At 41.1% G+C, this 19,293-nt stretch overlaps 1 protein-coding gene across 6 annotated transcripts in view; it reads right to left on the bottom strand.

Moving 5' to 3' along the window:
- Positions 1–245: 245 nt before the first annotated feature.
- The window catches only part of LOC147701488 (protein kinase C and casein kinase II substrate protein 3-like), a 267,515-nt gene continuing 248,467 nt past the window's right edge, over positions 246–19,293 (bottom strand). For all 6 annotated transcript variants that reach the window (XM_086930170.1, XM_086930167.1, XM_086930171.1 and 3 more), the window contains one exon: positions 246–1,854. In XM_086930170.1, coding sequence (XP_086786296.1) covers positions 1,739–1,854 — 116 coding nt within the window. In that variant the 3' untranslated portion in view covers positions 246–1,738. The remainder of the gene's footprint in view (positions 1,855–19,293) is intronic.

Below are 19,293 nucleotides of genomic sequence, written 5' to 3'. Positions count from 1 at the left end.
AGGTTCACTGTATGGATTTGTGCATCTTTGCTACTCTTCCCTATTTTTTTTTCCGGGCAGCCCTATTTTTGTCCTCACAAGTTTGACATCAAGTGAACTCACTAGAGGTGCCACTGCTATAAATGCCAACTCCAGAGCAGTTGAAAATTTCAATCCCAAATTATTCTTAAGGATGAGTAGTAATGCATTTCTTATTGTCACCCAGTCCTTTCATATTGGTGAGACAGCAGGAATGAGAGGCACTATTCTTTAGGCAAAAAGCTTTTTAATAATCAAAAATGTTTCCAAGTCTGGTCGCGAAGATGTCCCATTTTGTTAAATAGATATGACAGGAGAGATGCATTCACCCTCATTAGGCTGGCCAACGTAAAGTGAGTGCTACTGAATTTTCCAGCACGGCAAACAAGGCACACAGTGGTACATATTTCTTGGGTTGAAGAGAGAGAAAAGAAAGGCTAGGAAGCAGATCTACTGACCCTTTGTGCAAAGTTTGTGTCACAAAAGTGATGCAAACTGGAGCAAAGGGTTGTATTGTTATTTACTTTCCAGCACAAAACTTGTTGTTTACTGGAAAGTACCCTAAAGTAACGTTAAGTAGCACTACCTTTCTTCAATGGGCGTACCAGGGGTGGTACATGGGCATTCCCATGCAACCAGCCACACGGTTTAAATTACACCTTTTCGAGATAGGTCTAATGTTAGAGAAAAGTTTGAAAGTGCACTGTACTGTACAAAAACTTGGAAAAGTATTAAACTATATCTAGGAATTGTATTTTGTACACAAAGCTGTGCTAAACATCACACATACACTTTTACACATAGGTGCAAGGGTGTGTGCATGGCACAAGACAGCCAAAATTAAGCTAGTGCAGGGGGAGAGAGAAACAGCACTACATCTTAGTACATATGGCTCTGTTCTACTGTCTTCCTTTAATGCAACACAGTGCTGCAATATTTGTGGCTGTGCTGCATTGCATTACTTCTTTGTAAACTTGACCCTTGGTTTGTAAGGAGAAAGTGGGTACAATTGAGAGAAGCACAATAAAAGGGAAGCTGAGAGGGGCACTAGCAGCTCATAGCAGTCCCAAATTATTGTAGCCCCCTACTTCAAAGGCACTAGCATCATAGTAGTGATAATATTGATCATTCATATAGCAAACACCACAAACTGAATTGTCTCTTGACACTTAATAATGGATGTTATTACTGCCCAACCTAGTGGTCCTCATTTTCTCGGTGGCGGAAAGGCTTAGGTGACCCCGTCAGCACTGGAACCTGTGACCTGCAGGTTCCACACAGATCTCTGCATCAGGTGATCATCCTGCAAAGCTATCCTATTTGTGAAATGGGAATATGGATCTTTGAATAATGGTTGCCCCTTCAGGTGGGCTGGGAAGCAGTGAGACAGGCATGCACATAGAATATATATTTGTCTAGCACCTGTTGCCACATTATGAGGAATTCCAGTCATTCCCGATGTGAGTGATCCACAGAGTGGAATGTAATCTGTTACAGATCACACAATGCTATATGACTGAGTGAAGATTTGAAATTTCCATTTCTGAATCCGGCTTTAGCTGGTTTACCATCAAGATCTCCCCAACCTATATGTCGCTTCAGGATCACTGTATATTCATTTCTGACAGGTCTGTGTATCACACACAAGTCCAGCTACAAATCCATGGCTTTTTTCCTCATTTGGGGAATTTGAGATACACGCCTTGTAGTCTGGCTTCTTCTACTTCTGCACCACCTCCACATAGTTGGCTGGGTAGAGGCCCACCTGGCCATGGGTGGTGATCCCCTTGCACCAGCCTTGTTCATCCTCATCCTCAATCTTGGTCAGCTCCTCCCCTGAAGAGAGAAGTGAAAGTAGTTTAGGAAGGCAGCATTCTATACTGAGCAGAAAGCACTCTGTGCTAGAGAGAGCAGGCATAGTGTTCAATGTTGGACAGCAGGCAATCGGCATAAGTACAAACACGCAGCATTCAGTACTGAGAGGAGTAAAGAAGGTACTTATGTGTAGCACTGTCCTGCAGTTTAGTGTCTAATACACACACACACACATACACCACACATACATATGTTGCACAATCCTGCTATCAAGTGCAGGGTACTCCAAAGTCAGTCCGGTAGGGGCAGATCCATGCCAGATTTTTAAGATAACTTCATTTATCTAAATCGGGATATGCTCAAAATCTGGCAGGGATTCGGCCCTCCACGACCACCTCTGGAGAACACTAATCTAGTGGTTCAGACAAGAGTAGTCCGAAAAACCTCTTTTTGGATAACCAGTCGATCGAATGAAGGTCAGTTCTTCGTAGAAGTGTTGTGCAATCTGTACAGTCAGATGCATCCCAGTTGTATGAGAGAGCTACTTAAATGAAGTGCAGCAGAGATAAGTGTAAGGACACGTATTTATCAGCAGGCGAGGAGAGGTTCCGTCACTACTGAGTAGGATACATTATTTTTAGCTCTCGAAGCCAAGTCTGTCAATATGCCCGACACAACTTAGACTGGACATAACAAACACACATGGGCATGGATCATTATTGGCCCAATAACTGAGGGGGTGCCTGAAGATCCCCAACTATTACGGGCAGCAAAGAACCACTCACGGACAATAAATGTAGCGGAGATATGGAGAGAGTTCTATGCTGCATGTGTGGTATACATAGTGCATAGCTGTGCCGGGCGAACGGAAGAGAGCCCAGCGGTGGTCGTAGCATGGTGGGGAATGAGGATATGAGAATGGGTGTTTCTGGGTTAGGTTGAACACATTTTACTATGATTTATTCTTTCAGTAAATACTGGCTCCGATGTCATACATTACCACAGTATGTATGACCAAGGATACCACGGACAGCAAGTATACTGCAGACAGTGGTACCTATGAACACATCTGTGGGACATTTGTATGCATATAATATATTTTGAAAATAATAAAGATATATATATATATATATCAATTCAAAAAGGAAAGCCCAATGTGGAAGAGCCGCACAACAGGTTACATTTGCAGTTTCTTTATTGGAAGCTTTGCAAAGCTCAGGAAGGCACTCGTGCTGCAGAAATTCACCTTTCCATCCGACGAGTACGGCACTCGACCCACAAGGGAAATAAACAACACCACAAGTACCAGGATGCCATGAGAGTGGCGCCGCCCACTGAGGCGGACTTGAACAATCGTCAGGTGTTAAAAGTGAGAGCCGTCAGCTTCTTAGAAAACCCGAGTCCCTGATGAAATGCTGTCCTCAGCATGAAACGCGTCGGATGGAAAGGTGAATTTCTGCAGCACGAGTGCCTTCCTGAGCTTTGCAAAGCTTCCAATAAAGAAACTGCAAATGTAACCTGTTGTGCGGCTCTTCCACATTGGGCTTTCCTTTTTGAATTGAGATATATATATATATATACATATATATATATATATATGTGTGTGTATATATATATAAATAAAACAATTATATGTCAAATGATTCATCATTAGGAAAACAATAAATAGTAACAGAATAATTGAAAATGATTATAGAAAGGTTTTAGGATAGGGGACAGAATGATACTAGGGATAAAAATGTTCAAACAATTCTGTAGCATTACCTAGGCTTGAAGAGAAGTTATAGTTTTAAATCTGTTGCTTAAGAAAGCTGTTGTTTTATGACTTCTGGAAAGCTATATGGTCGAAATGTGCTTTGATTTTTTTCTTGTGATGTTCCATTTGCTATTCACAATATATTTTTAGGTACTTCATCTCCTGATTTTGACCAACTCCCTTCAAAAACCTTTTTATTTGACCTTTTTTTTGCTGTTGCTTTCAAAGTTATATTAACATGTTGGAAAGACAATTCTAAATTATTCTTTTTACTTTGGTGGAAGTTAATTTGTGATGAACATAGAATTGCTTCTGTCTCTCACACTTCTATTCATCTAAAGATTAGGTCGGATCTATTATGGTTACCTTTTACTACATTTCTGTCCTCACGCTCATCTTTCCTATAATACCCATTTTTAATCTATTCATTTTTCTTTCTTTTCTCTCTCTCTCTGCATGCCCTGTTTCTCCTCTTCTCTACTCCCTTTTCTTTTATCTCTCTCTTTTCTATAAAAAAATACATATAACATATTATTTTCTTTTTTCTTCTAGAACACATTATTTTATTACAATGTTAGGATTTTTTATCCTCATTACTTTTATCTTCTTATAGTATTTTTTATTACTCCTGTTTCAAATAGATTATATTATTGTCTGTGTATCTCCTGCCATATACCCTCTGAGCTAGGTAATGTTTTAACTCTGTTTGGACAAATCAATCCCGTTCTTAAAAATCCCATTGCTGACCCCCATGACCTAAATAATCTCCGCCCCATCTCCAACCTACCCCTCCTTTCAAAAGTTCTTGAAAAATGTGCCCTTCTTCAACTGTACAAACACATTGACTCCTTCAACCTACTTGACTCCTTACAATCCGACTTCCGAAAAGGCTGCAGTACAGAACCTGCCATACTAAGTATTATTGACGACATCCATCACTCTCTTGATAATGGCAAGACCTGCCTACTCATTCTCCTTGATCTCTCTGCAGCATTTGATATGGTTAACCACCCTGCCTTACTTAATGCGCTCAAAGTTCAATTTGGCCTTTATGGCCTTATCGCCTTCCTGCAACACAGAACACAGCAAATCAAAATCTACAACTGCCTCTCTAACCCCACACCCATCTCCCTCGGTGTCCCCCAGGGTTCTTTTCTCTCCCCCTCGCTCTTTACCCTCTTTATGGAACCCCTTACACTCATTCTAAAACAAGCTGGAATCAACTACCACCTCTACGCCGATGACACCCAACTTTACTATAAGATCAAATCCCACTCCGACGTTCTACACCTTAATAACACCCTATCTAAAATCCAATCCTGGTTCCACTCCAACCATCTCAAACTCAACCCTAAAAAAACGGAAATTATTCTCTTCTCTCCAAAAAACAACCCTCTTCCTATCCAAACATGGATCTCTGACCTTAATGCCCTCAACTATCCGCTCACCTGATCAAACTCAGTAAAATCACTTGGCATCACCATTGACAATAGCCTAACCATCCAGGCCAACATAAAAAACTCGGCCAAAGGAGCGCTCTTCACCCTACGCCATCTCAAGAAAATCAAACCCTTCATCCCAGCTGACGACTTTCAATCGGTCGTCCAACCACTTGTTCTCTCAAGAATTGATTATGGTAACGCCCTCCTCTCTGGAACCCCAAAAGTTCACCTAGCCCAACTCAAATCTGTGCTAAACATAGCGACCAGGCTAATCACTGACTGCAAACGCTTTGATCACATCTCCTCAGCCCTTAAGGCCCTTAAATGGCTGCCCATCGAAGACAGATCCACCTACAAGATGGCATGCATTATGCACAAAGCCCTTCACCCAAAAACCCCGCTATATCTCACTGATAAATTCAACAAAGCAGGATGCGCCCGACCGTTGAGAAGCACCAACGCCCTCCTCTTCGTCCCACCCCTGACAAAAAAGAAAACCACACAATCTCGCTCTTTTTTCTGGATATGCCCCCAGAACATGGAATGCCCTCTCCAAAGACCTGCGCTGTAACCCCTCCTACATCAGCTTTAAAAAAGACCTAAAATTGCACTTGCTCAAGAAATATTGGGGTCCATAATCTTTTCCTTCCCCTACTTTTCCCTCCCCTCCTCCTTTTCCCTCCCTGCCTTCCCCTTTTTTCACCCTCTTCATTCTGTACTCCCTCGCCTTAATTACTACCCCCTCCTTTGTCTATTCTTCTTTACCCCCATTCACTCCGCCAATCCTCCACCCTACTTCCTCCTAGCCCCCCTCCATCTCAGGATACTATATATTACTCGACCACTTGTACCCATTTATTTATGTTTCTTATCCCTCCCACTGCAACATATGCAAATTTGTATTTTTCTACTTGTTCTCTTCAATCGAACCTATGTGATCTCCATGATTTGAACAATTGTAGTATGCCTTTATTATCTTTAACTCAAATAAAGCGCTCTGATACCCCTGGGTCTCAAAAGCGCTATATAAAACTTTTAAAATAAAATAAATAAGTAACTCTGTGTTCATTCTCTTAATACAAATAGCAACCTGGCCTTTAACATTTGTGGCCTTCTTGAGGTCTAGCAGTATTCACCAAGGAATGGTAGAGGTGTTACGTGCCTTAAAGGGTCACATGGAGTCCTCTTACACCTTTAAATCTTCCTTTAGTGGAGATGTGTTTCATTAGGTGTGTTATCTAATCTCCATGGTATATGCAGGGCTGTACTGGCCGTAGTGGGCACAGGGCAATCCCCTGGTGTGCAGCACGGGTGGGGGGCCCCTGGGGTCCGTTTTTGTTACAGGGCTGTTTTTGCAGCACAGCTGCGAAATCTGCCCTGTAACAAAATTAGCCGAAAACCTGCCCTGCCAAAGAGCTCGGCAGCACCCACAACCCCCCGGGTGGGGCCGGGGCCGGCCGAGCACTTTGCCAGGGCCGGTTGTGGTTCCCAGTCCGGCCCTGGGTATATGTATGCTTTATGTCACTGTGCAGTCTGTTGTTTATGCTTTTCAACTTGTGGTCATCGGGTTTTGTTAAAGGTTAATAATATTTTCCACTTTCAAACACTTTTCCCAGGCCAAGATGAATGCAGACGAACAGTCCCAAAATGTTGCAATGGGTCAATAATGCACATCAGATTTGAGCAGGGCCGGCTCCTCCGCTAAGGTGGAGGAGTGTCACCCCACTGCACTCAGAGCAGTGAAAAAAGCAAAAAAATAAAAACGATAATAACACCGTTATTATCATTTTACTTTTGCTTGATACCGGGCTAAATTAGGGCGGGCGTCACAAGGAGGAGTGGTGGGTACACTCTAAGTGCGCATGACCATTTGGCTGGCCGTCTTGAGTCGGCCAAACAGTCATCCGTGTAATGCACAGACTGGTGAGGAACATGCACAGGCACATAGTCCCCGTATGAGTGTTGAACCACAGCACTCAGACCAATCACAACACTGCATTGCAGCGATGTGATTGGCTCAGAGTAGCCTGTGCACTTCCTGCTTCCATTACGGGACTCATCGAGAGGGAAGCGGAGGATAGACATGGACGGACAGAGAGGAAAGATTTTTTTTTGTTTGCTTTTTCACCCCGCCTCCCCACTGCCCCTCCCATTCCCTGCCAGCTGCCACTGATTTCGAGCTAGGGAAATTGGAGTATAAAAGGTTAGTGGGCAGTGAGTAGCACATGAACGTCATTTAGGGGTTGCCAGGGGTCACACCTGCGACCCCTGGCTTGCCCCATGCGACCCCTGGAACTGCATTTACAACCCTTGGCTTCAGAGGTAGCAAAATCAGTGACAGGAACAAAGGGACAGCACCTCCTTAGGGAAATCGGTTGAGGATCCAATCTCCCTGTTTTTTGTCATTTTATTTATTACTCTAATAGGCAATAATTATACTTCAATATAAGTAGAATAAAAAATGGAGTACAATTAAGCTGTTCCATGATCCGCCCTGACATCAGAGGAAAGGAGAATAGGTTTTTAAATGTATGTTGTGTGCATGCTTGCCGGTGAGAGTATGTTTATGTGAGAGAGAGTGTGTATGTGTGATTGATTAAGCATGCGTGTGTGAGTGAACGCAAAGGTTAAAGTCAATGTGATGTCACTTCGATACCCCTGACCTTTTGGTGAATTGACATTCATGGAGTTGCATTGTCATTGCATCCCCTACTTGATATTACAATAGCTTTAAGGAATGAATATATATTTGACTATATATATATATTTGAATTAATTTGTATAGCGCAATTGTTAGCCTAGGAAAACGTGCCTTGGAGCTTGAGGCAGAAATGAGAATCACAGCTGAATTGCCCAAGGAGCCTAAATGGGAAACAATCCGGTTTTAGGAGCTGGTTTGAGGTTCGGGGGGAAGGGGGCACAGTTCTAGTATTTCGCTCCTAGAAAGTAGAAGGACCGAATAAACACACGAGCCCTCCTGATCTTGGGTCTCTGAAAAATGTTGGAGGAAGTGGAGTGAAGAAGTCCTGCAGGAGAATAATGTAGCTGTGAAAGGATGAACATTGCACAACAGTTTTGCAACAATCAGCAGGAAGATACGGTAGGCTCTTGCTAAGCATAGGCAGGTAGAAATGGCTGGAGGTAACCTATTTGTTTACCTGTTTAGAGGAGAGGAGAGAGTCATCAACTATTATCCCTGTGGTACATGCTTCTGAGACAGGTGGGGGAGAGAGCCTTAGTTCACCAGGCCACCAAAATGAGTGCCACACAGTTAGGGGTGTGTCCAGAACAGGTACCCTTTGTTTTATCACTAATGTGTATAAGTGAGTTGTGCTACATTCATTTCACAACTGCTAACATGCAGGCTTTAACGTTCAGATGGGGCCTGCTAAGACTGGCCTTGACTGCAGCCACATAATCTTGATGTCATTAGCGTAAGAGGTGAAAGGAAGATCAAAGGACTTAACAAGACTTTCCAGAGGTATCACATAGATATTAAAAAGAGAAGGGCTGGGGGGCGTGGCCGGGTAAGATGGCCGATCAGATATAACCCGTCTTGGCTCCCGGTCCACATGCGCTCTCGGGGCAGCCCTGTGCAGCTACAGACACTCTGAGGCACTGGAAACGGACCCCGCTGCGTGGGAAGATGTGAACCACCCGCAGCGGCCACTTTTACCATTTGACCAACATAGGAAGGCTCCTGTTGTCTGCCGCTGCCACGGGGAAGGCTTGTGCCGCGCTCAAAATGGCGGCTCGCCTTCTGAGCTAACGGGAATTTGTTCTGCTCTCGCAACGGTAGTGCGGTCGCAGCTGCAGAAGTGAGGAGCTCCTTGATGCTCCAGGTATTGTTTCATGGTGGGCTGTCAGCGGAGTGAGGGGCTCCTTATTGTTTTATGCAGGGCGCTGCCTTCCCCCTCCTTGCCTGACCCTAAGATGGCGGCGGTTCCATCGCTAAATGGCGACAGACTTCACTACTTGCACCTGATGTCCTGGGGATACCGGCGGTTCTTGCAGTGGGGGTTCCTTTGATATGATGTTCAAAACACACAAGATGATGGATAGAATGTTGCACAATGGCAAAACATTCACCCCAGTCACAGATCTGGGTTTAATCCATCGTTATTTTGCTCACCAAGCCACCCTAGTTCAGACATGGCCATATGCAAATCAGTCTTGACCCTGTGCCTCATGGGAACAGTCCAGACCGAACTGCCAAGCCATGTCTTCCCTGGACTGGAATCAAGCATCCTAGGACCGGTTTCTGGCTATCAGCCGTCTTCAGCCAGGATAGCTTGACTCCAGTGGCATAGTGAGCAAGGGACCCACGTCTGGGCATACCCTTCCCACATAGAGTGAACAGCAAAACACATAAGATGATGGACGGAATGTTGCACAATGGCAAAACATTCACCCCCAGTCACAGATCTGGGTTTAATCCATCGTTAATTTGCTCACCAAGCCACCCCAGCTCAGACATGGCCATAAGCAAATCAGTCTTAACCCTGTGCCTCATGGGAACAGTCCAGACCGAACTGCCAAGCCATGTCTTCCCTGGACCGGAATCAAGCATCCTAGGACCGGTTTCTGGCTATCAGCCGTCTTCAGCCAGGATAGCTTGACTCCAGTGGCGTAGTGAGCAAGGGACCCACGTCTGGGCATACCCTTCCAACATAGGGTGAACGGCAAAACACACAAGATGATGGACAGAATGTTGTACAATGGCAAAACATTCACCCCCAGTCACAGATCTGGGCTTAATCCATAGTTATTTTGCTCACCAAGCCATCCCAGTTCAGACATGGCCATATGCAAATCAGTCTTGACCCTCTGCCTCATGGGAACAGTCCACTCGGGGTGACAAATTCAAAAACAACAGTTGATAGACAGAATGCATCCTAGGACCGGTTTCTGGCTATCAAAAAACGATGGATTTAGGCCCAGATCTCTGTACTGGGGTGAATGTATAATGTAAGTAACATGGACCCCCTGATAAAATCTGATACTTTTGTACCTCAGGGAAAATTCAATCATGTGTATAAAACAGGAGAAACAGAGGGAGGGTAGTTGCACAAACAGGAAGAAATTCAACCAAATATATTAAAAAATTATATCTCACTTTTAATTGGTATAACAAGTTAAAATCAACAGAATTATACAGAAAAATAAAACAATATGACACTTAAACACATTACAACCTAATTCATACAATTGTCACATAAAAAAGAATATATCTTAAACCATACTGTAATGAACAATAATTAAAAATTACAAAGAAAAAGTGGCAGTTAATATTCGACGCGCGTTTCGGCGTTCAAAGCAACGCCTTCTTCAGGAGCCGCAAGATTAACCTAAAAAGACACCTAATAACAAAGACATAGAGAAATATACATTAACAATAATGTCTATTTATACATGTGTAAAAAAATGCATACTATACAGTAATTTCTTCCATCTATAAACATACTAATGCAATGGAACCTCCCTACATGTTCTAGGCAATGTATCATTTGCGAAACAAGTTACAAAATTGGATACATGTATCTGAGCAGTTGCAATAACTCCCTATTATATTTAAGGGAGAAACTAAGGAAACAGTTATTACCCAGTAATAACTCACAAATAAAATAAAATAAAAACCTATCAATATTCTCAATCAGTGATCGCATGGTCTAACACAGGTATCCTTTCCTATCTCTCAGGTTTAGGACTTACATCTAAGATGACCAGTCTGACAACTATGAGCTGATGGTGAATACTTATTTAAAAGTACATTGTGCAAATTGAGAAAACTCCAGGAAGCCAATATGGCCTAATATCCATGGAGAAAGGGCTTACAATGATAAAATACTCTCTTATGATATGACAATACGGCAGTTGGATAAAACAAATTCTTCTGGATATTACACACATTATTATCCACAGGTAGTACGTTCAGGCTTACCTCTCTGTCATAGAAGCAGAAGCCGAATTCAGATTATCCTCGTATATTTGTTAAAACGGCTTGTCAGCGAATGAAACTACAAGATTTGGTTCACTCCTGGCTTCTCAGTTTCTCAGTTTCCCTTGAAATTCTAGATAGTATCAGAAAACTATAGATAAACCTTCATGCTAGTTAACCTTTTTCGGATTGCTGCTTATTTACTAATATGTAAAGGCTATTATTATCGTATCTTACCATGATTATGTTTCAGGGATACTTCTTTAACAGATAACGTGTGATTAAAATTATCGTTGCACGATCCCACTTTATGTTTGTTCTTGCGGATTCTTTTTATCAAGTTACTATAAAGAAATTGAAAGGGTACAGGCTTTTAGTTCATTTAAGAGGCCACATTAGAAGGGGCTATATAATCTATATTAAACTTCATCTTATTTAATCAATTGCAGTATCACGGAAATATTCGTGTCTTTGATAATTTAGGACGGCACGCTTCTGACATCCCAGTAATGCCAAACAGCCGATATTGTCCGTTACTTTCTGTGTTTATTTTCTCGCTAGAATTTCAGACGAGTTTATAATAAAAACTGATAGCATATAGGACGATAGCATATAACAAACAATCATGCGAGAATGCGCATAGTGTGCTCACCGTGTATAAAAGAACACTGCGTCCGGAAACTGCTAGCGTCTCGGAGCCATCGACAAAACTATCGAGCTTATCGTCTCTCTTAGGCGGTTTACTTTTCACTGGCTTGTCTTTCAAGGCTCTCTTCTACATAAGGCTAGCCACGAAAGGAAAAAATAAGCAGAAATACAAGCTGCTCTTAGTAAATGATTACTGCATTATTTCGGGAGATCTAGCATAGTTATCAGAGAGTCTGTAGCTAGTTCTTACTGTGAGTTCACGGACGTTGAGCGAGATAGCCGCTGACGTCAATACGGGACCGTTGGAAAAGTATTACACCTGCGAGGATCACATGTCGAGTTTAAATACGCTACGACACGTGACTTTGGGTGTCCAATAGGGAACTAAACCATTTTACAAAGTGGGAAATTGCCCATTTCGCCATTTTAAAGGAATAGGTCCACTGTAATAGATGTAGCCATTATATTTAAAGGTATCTTAGGAATGCAATATCGCATATATATACAATGAAACCTTAGAATATTGCCAGCCGGCATATATATTAGGTTAATCATAGTAATTCAGGTTATCGCATTCTCCCACGGAATTTCGCTGTTCAAACCCTTTTTAAAGGTGTTGAAAACGAAAATCCAAAAAACTTCTTTTTTCTTTCTAATGGCACAGCCGCCCTTACTGTCAGCAATGCGTATTTTTTCTAAGATGCGCCAGCTGAAGTCTTCCGGTTGATGCTGACTTTCTAGAAAATGCTTGACTAGTGGTGCTGTTATCTTGCCTGTCCTGATTGCCGATCTGTGCTCTGTCAGACGCACCTGTATAGACCTGCTCGTTTCACCTACGTAGCCAAGGCCACAGGCGCATTTGATGAAATAGACTACATTTGTAGTTTTACAATTCCACATGTCTCTTGCTCTGGAGACAAAGCCATTATGTATAAACTCTTCTCCCTCAATGATGTTATTGCAAGATTTACAAGAGGAACACTTAACCGTACCTCGTACAGGTAAGTTACTTGTCAAGGATCTCTGGGCTGGGCCGGATGCAACATCTGTTTTCCTAAATCTAGAGTGGACAATCCTGTCCTTTAAATTCTTGTTCCTTCTATGCGCAAAAAGCGGTTTTAAAAGCACATCTTTTGAGGTGGGATTGCAATTTAAAATATGCCAATTGGCGTTAATAATTTGCCTTACGCGCTCATTCAAAGTAGCGTGCGTAGTCACGCAGACTAGTTGATCTTTGGTAGGGGTTTGTTTTGGTTTCAGGAGGTGGTCACGGTCATAAAAGCGAGCTCTCTTGTACGAACTCCTGACTAGTCGGTGAGGGTAACCACGTTCAAGAAATTTTTGTCGCATGACGGCAGCTTGTCTGTCATAGTCTGAGAGATTAGTACAATTCCTACGGACACGCAGGAATTGTGAAAATGGTATGCTTTCACGTTGACTTTTAGGGTGAAAGCTAGTAAAATGCAACAATGTATTGCGTGCTGTTTCCTTAACAAAGAGGTCTACCTCTAGTTTGTTGTTGTTCTCTCTTATTAATAGATCCAAAAATTCAACCTGTTTAGTACTAAATTGGGCTGTAAATTTGAGATTAGTATTGGCCAGGTTAATCCATTCGAGAAATTCCATAAGGGAATCCTCCCCATTGGTCCAGATAAAAAAGATGTCGTCTATATATCTGGACCAATGGGAAATGGATTCAAAGAATGGGGCTACCTCGTTGTCGATGTACTTATCCTCAAAGGAAGACCTATAAATGTTCGCTATTGAGGGAGCAACTGATGCGCCCATACTGACACCCTTCTGTTGACGATATATCATGTTTCCAAATTCAAAAGTGTTTTCTGTTAAAACAATAAACAGACAGTCAATTAGAAAGGTCTTCGGGCAATATATGTTGTGCCTATCAATAAACCAATCTGTTGCCACAATAGCCTCATCTAGAGGTATGTTACTATACAAGGATTCAATATCCATCGTCACCAAGATATCTCTACTGGGTACAAATTCTAAATCTTCAACTATATTGATCATATGTCCTGTATCCCTAACATAAGATTTGATTTTAGGTATGTGGGGTCTCAGGTAATGATCAATAAATTTCGACAGGGGTTCAGTGGGGGTACCAATTGTTGACACAATTGGCCGGTAGGGTGGGTCTTGCACATTCTTGTGTATCTTGGGTAGTCCATAGATACATGCTGTCTTATTCTTGTTGGTATTCAGATAGTCATAATCTTTCTTGTTTATGTCACCTTTCGTTAAGGCCTCATAGGTAAGATGTTGGATCTTTCTTTTAATGCTATTTATAGGGTTAGAGTTAATTTTAGTGTAGGTGGAGATATCATCTAACATTTGCATCATTTTGTTTTCATATTTATCCGAATCCAGTACCACAATACCTCCTCCCTTATCACAACTCTTGATTATTAGGTTTCTATCAACTGATAGTTGTTTTAGTGAAAGGGATTCTTCTTTGTTTAGGTTATAGATAGGTTTAGGAACAAACCGAAGGGACCTATCAAGTTTTTGGAGGACCACTAGTTCAAAGGCTGTAACTTCTGGGCCCACTTGGTCTAGACCTGGACAGAAAGTGGAAGGTAATGTTAATTCACTTCTATCAGTTTGTTCAATATTAGATTCTTCCATATTACTGAAGAATTTCTTAAGCCTAATCTTCCTAAAGAATGAAATGATATCTTTATATAGTTCAAAGATATTTGCATTTGTATGTGGCACGAATGATAGGCCCTTTGCTAACAAGGCTTCACTCTGACTGTCAAGGGGTTTGGAAGATAGATTAAAAATGGGGATTATGTTCCCTGACCCCAATACTGTCTGTTGCGGGTTTCCCTTATGAACTGAGGTTCTTGCTGATGATGTTGTTGCTGGTGATATTGTTGCTGCTGCTGATGTTGTTGCTGCTGATGTTGTTGATTTGCTTGGAAATTCCCCCTGGGTTGTCCCTGTCCCTGGAACCTTACTCTGGGACGGCCTCGGCGAGGCCCTCTGTTGGATAAAAAAGGACGACGTTGGGGTCTAGAACCAGAATATGCATGGAAACCTCCATCAGGTTCATAATAGTTACCATTGGGGCCTTCACCTTCTGAGTCTGAGCTATCTGTGAAATTATTCACTCTTTGTTGTATATTTCTTGATTCATCTACATATTGATTTTGTTGGTAGAAATTTTACATAGATATGGATACGCTACCTCTTCACTATAAAATCTCTTATCTTTATTTAATTTGTCGGTTTTTCGTTTATTTAAATAGTTGGCAAAGGACTCTAGATCTTTATTATATTCCTCTATCTTTCTCATAGCTTCATCTACCCCATTAAGTTGTTTCAGTTTCTCCTCTAACTCCTCTATTTCAGTTTTGATGCCTGCTGCTAATTCTTTTGATGTCCCTACAATTAGAATCATTAAGTCTCGTGAGCATCTATTCGCTATGCGGCTCCACTTCTCTAAAAAGGGTCTGTGATGTACAAAGAGTCCTGGTACATTCCGGACCCTTAACCCATTGGGGATAATACCGGTTTTTAAATAAGATAACATAAATTCACCATGGGCCTCCATGCGAATAAGCTTCTTTTTCAATTCCACAAGTTTTTTACCTTCATCATTACCTATAATAGAGGGGGTGGTGCTATTCGAGGGGACTGAAGTGCCAACCAATGTAGCGAATTCATCGTCACTAAATCCAAATGTTTGGAAATTGGCCATGACTAGAAAGAGATATGCAATTAGATAGTGATAAAGTAATTATTCCTAATAGACAACTGCTCAGATACTTAACAATATATTTATGAAAATTCTTTTCAACAAGAACAGCCCTACACAGACAAGCTGTGGGAAATATAATGTAAGTAACAAGGACCCCCTGATAAAATCTGATACTTTTGTACCTCAGGGAAAATTCAATCATGTGTATAAAACAGGAGAAACAGAGGGAGGGTAGTTGCACAAACAGGAAGAAATTCAACCAAATATATTAAAAAATTATATCTTACTTTTAATTGGTATAACAAGTTAAAATCAACAGAATTATACAGAAAAATAAAACAATATGACACTTAAACACATTACAACCTAATTCATACAATTGTCACATAAAAAAGAATATATCTTAAACCATACTGTAATGAACAATAATTAAAAATTACAAAGAAAAAGTGGCAGTTAATATTCGACGCGCGTTTCGGCGTTCAAAGCAACGCCTTCTTCAGGAGCCACAAGATTAACCTAAAAAGACACCTAATAACAAAGACATAGAGAAATATACATTAACAATAATGTCTATTTATACATGTGTAAAAAAATGCATACTATACAGTAATTTCTTCCATCTATAAACATACTAATGCAATGGAACCTCCCTACATGTTCTAGGCAATGTATCATTTGCGAAACAAGTTACAAAATTGGATACATGTATCTGAGCAGTTGCAATAACTCCCTATTATATTTAAGGGAGAAACTAAGGAAACAGTTATTACCCAGTAATAACTCACAAATAAAATAAAATAAAAACCTATCAATATTCTCAATCAGTGATCGCATGGTCTAACACAGGTATCCTTTCCTATCTCTCAGGTTTAGGACTTACATCTAAGATGATCAGTCTGACAACTATGAGCTGATGGTGAATACTTATTTAAAAGTACATTGTGCAAATTGAGAAAACTCCAGGAAGCCAATATGGCCTAATATCCATGGAGAAAGGGCTTACAATGATAAAATACTCTCTTATGATATGACAATACGGCAGTTGGATAAAACAAATTCTTCTGGATATTACACACATTATTATCCACAGGTAGTACGTTCAGGCTTACCTCTCTGTCATAGAAGCAGAAGCCGAATTCAGATTACTCTCGTATATTTGTTAAAACGGCTTGTCAGCGAATGAAACTACAAGATTTGGTTCACTCCTGGCTTCTCAGTTTCTCAGTTTCCCTTGAAATTCTAGATAGTATCAGAAAACTATAGATAAACCTTCATGCTAGTTAACCTTTTTCGGATTGCTGCTTATTTACTAATATGTAAAGGCTATTATTATCGTATCTTACCATGATTATGTTTCAGGGATACTTCTTTAACAGATAACGTGTGATTAAAATTATCGTTGCACGATCCCACTTTGTTTGTTCTTGCGGATTCTTTTTATCAAGTTACTATAAAGAAATTGAAAGGGTACAGGCTTTTAGTTCATTTAAGAGGCCACATTAGAAGGGGCTATATAATCTATATTAACCTTCATCTTATTTAATCAATTGCAGTATCACGGAAATATTCGTGTCTTTGATAATTTAGGACGGCACGCTTCTGACATCCCAGTAATGCCAAACAGCCGATATTGTCCGTTACTTTCTGTGTTTATTTTCTCGCTAGAATTTCAGACGAGTTTATAATAAAAACTGATAGCATATAGGACGATAACACATAACAAACAATCATGCGAGAATGCGCATAGTGTGCTCACCGTGTATAAAAGAACACTGCGTCCGGAAACTGCTAGCGTCTCGGAGCCATCGACAAAACTATCGAGCTTATCGTCTCTCTTAGGCGGTTTACTTTTCACTGGCTTGTCTTTCAAGGCTCTCTTCTACATAAGGCTAGCCACGAAAGGAAAAAATAAGCAGAAATACAAGCTGCTCTTAGTAAATGATTACTGCGTTATTTCGGGAGATCTAGCATAGTTATCAGAGAGTCTGTAGCTAGTTCTTACCGTGAGTTCACGGACGTTGAGCGAGATAGCCGCTGACGTCAATACGGGACCGTTGGAAAAGTATTACACCTGCGAGGATCACATGTCGAGTTTAAATACGCTACGACACGTGACTTTGGGTGTCCAATAGGGAACTGAACCATTTTACAAAGTGGGAAATTGCCCATTTCGCCATTTTAAAGGAATAGGTCCACTGTAATAGATGTAGCCATTATATTTAAAGGTATCTTAGGAATGCAATATCGCATATATATACAATGAAACCTTAGAATATTGCCAGCCGGCATATATATTAGGTTAATCATAGTAATTCAGGTTATCGCATTCTCCCACGGAATTTCGCTGTTCAAACCCTTTTTAAAGGTGTTGAAAACGAAAATCCAAAAAACTTCTTTTTTCTTTCTAATGGCGCAGCCGCCCTTACTGTCAGCAATGCGTATTTTTTCTAAGATGCGCCAGCTGAAGTCTTCCGGTTGATGCTGACTTTCTAGAAAATGCTTGACTAGTGGTGCTGTTATCTTGCCTGTCCTGATTGCCGATCTGTGCTCTGTCAGACGCACCTGTATAGACCTGCTCGTTTCACCTACGTAGCCAAGGCCACAGGCGCATTTGATGAAATAGACTACATTTGCAGTTTTACAATTCCACATGTCTCTTGCTCTGGAGACAAAGCCATTATGTATAAACTCTTCTCCCTCAATGATGTTATTGCAAGATTTACAAGAGGAACACTTAACCGTACCTCGTAGAGGTAGCGTATCCATATCTATGTAAAATTTCTACCAACAAAATCAATATGTAGACGAATCAAGAAATATACAACAAAGAGTGAATAATTTCACAGATAGCTCAGACTCAGAAGGTGAAGGCCCCAATGGTAACTATTATGAACCTGATGGAGGTTTCCATGCATATTCTGGTTCTAGACCCCAACGTCGTCCTTTTTTATCCAACAGAGGGCCTCGCCGAGGCCGTCCCAGAGTAAGGTTCCAGGGACAGGGACAACCCAGGGGGAATTTCCAAGCAAATCAACAACATCAGCAGCAACAACATCAGCAGCAGCAACAATATCACCAGCAACAACATCATCAGCAAGAACCTCAGTTCATAAGGGAAACCCGCAACAGACAGTATTGGGGTCAGGGAACATAATCCCCATTTTTAATCTATCTTCCAAACCCCTTGACAGTCAGAGTGAAGCCTTGTTAGCAAAGGGCCTATCATTCGTGCCACATACAAATGCAAATATCTTTGAACTATATAAAGATATCATTTCATTCTTTAGGAAGATTAGGCTTAAGAAATTCTTCAGTAATATGGAAGAATCTAATATTGAACAAACTGATAGAAGTGAATTAACATTACCTTCCACTTTCTGTCCAGGTCTAGACCAAGTGGGCCCAGAAGTTACAGCCTTTGAACTAGTGGTCCTCCAAAAACTTGATAGGTCCCTTCGGTTTGTTCCTAAACCTATCTATAACCTAAACAAAGAAGAATCCCTTTCACTAAAACAACTATCAGTTGATAGAAACCTAATAATCAAGAGTTGTGATAAGGGAGGAGGTATTGTGGTACTGGATTCGGATAAATATGAAAACAAAATGATGCAAATGTTAGATGATATCTCCACCTACACTAAAATTAACTCTAACCCTATAAATAGCATTAAAAGAAAGATCCAACATCTTACCGATGAGGCCTTAACGAAAGGTGACATAAACAAGAAAGATTATGACTATCTGAATACCAACAAGAATAAGACAGCATGTATCTATGGACTACCCAAGATACACAAGAATGTGCAAGACCCACCCTACCGGCCAATTGTGTCAACAATTGGTACCCCCACTGAACCCCTGTCGAAATTTATTGATCATTACCTGAGACCCCACATACCTAAAATCAAATCTTATGTTAGGGATACAGGACACATGATCAATATAGTTG

This window comes from Lissotriton vulgaris, chromosome 7 (genome assembly GCF_964263255.1).
Source record: "Lissotriton vulgaris chromosome 7, aLisVul1.2, whole genome shotgun sequence".
Classification (NCBI taxonomy): Eukaryota; Metazoa; Chordata; class Amphibia; order Caudata; family Salamandridae; genus Lissotriton; species Lissotriton vulgaris.
Note: the sequence above shows the minus strand (reverse complement) of the source record. Positions and strands in the feature narration are given on the sequence as shown.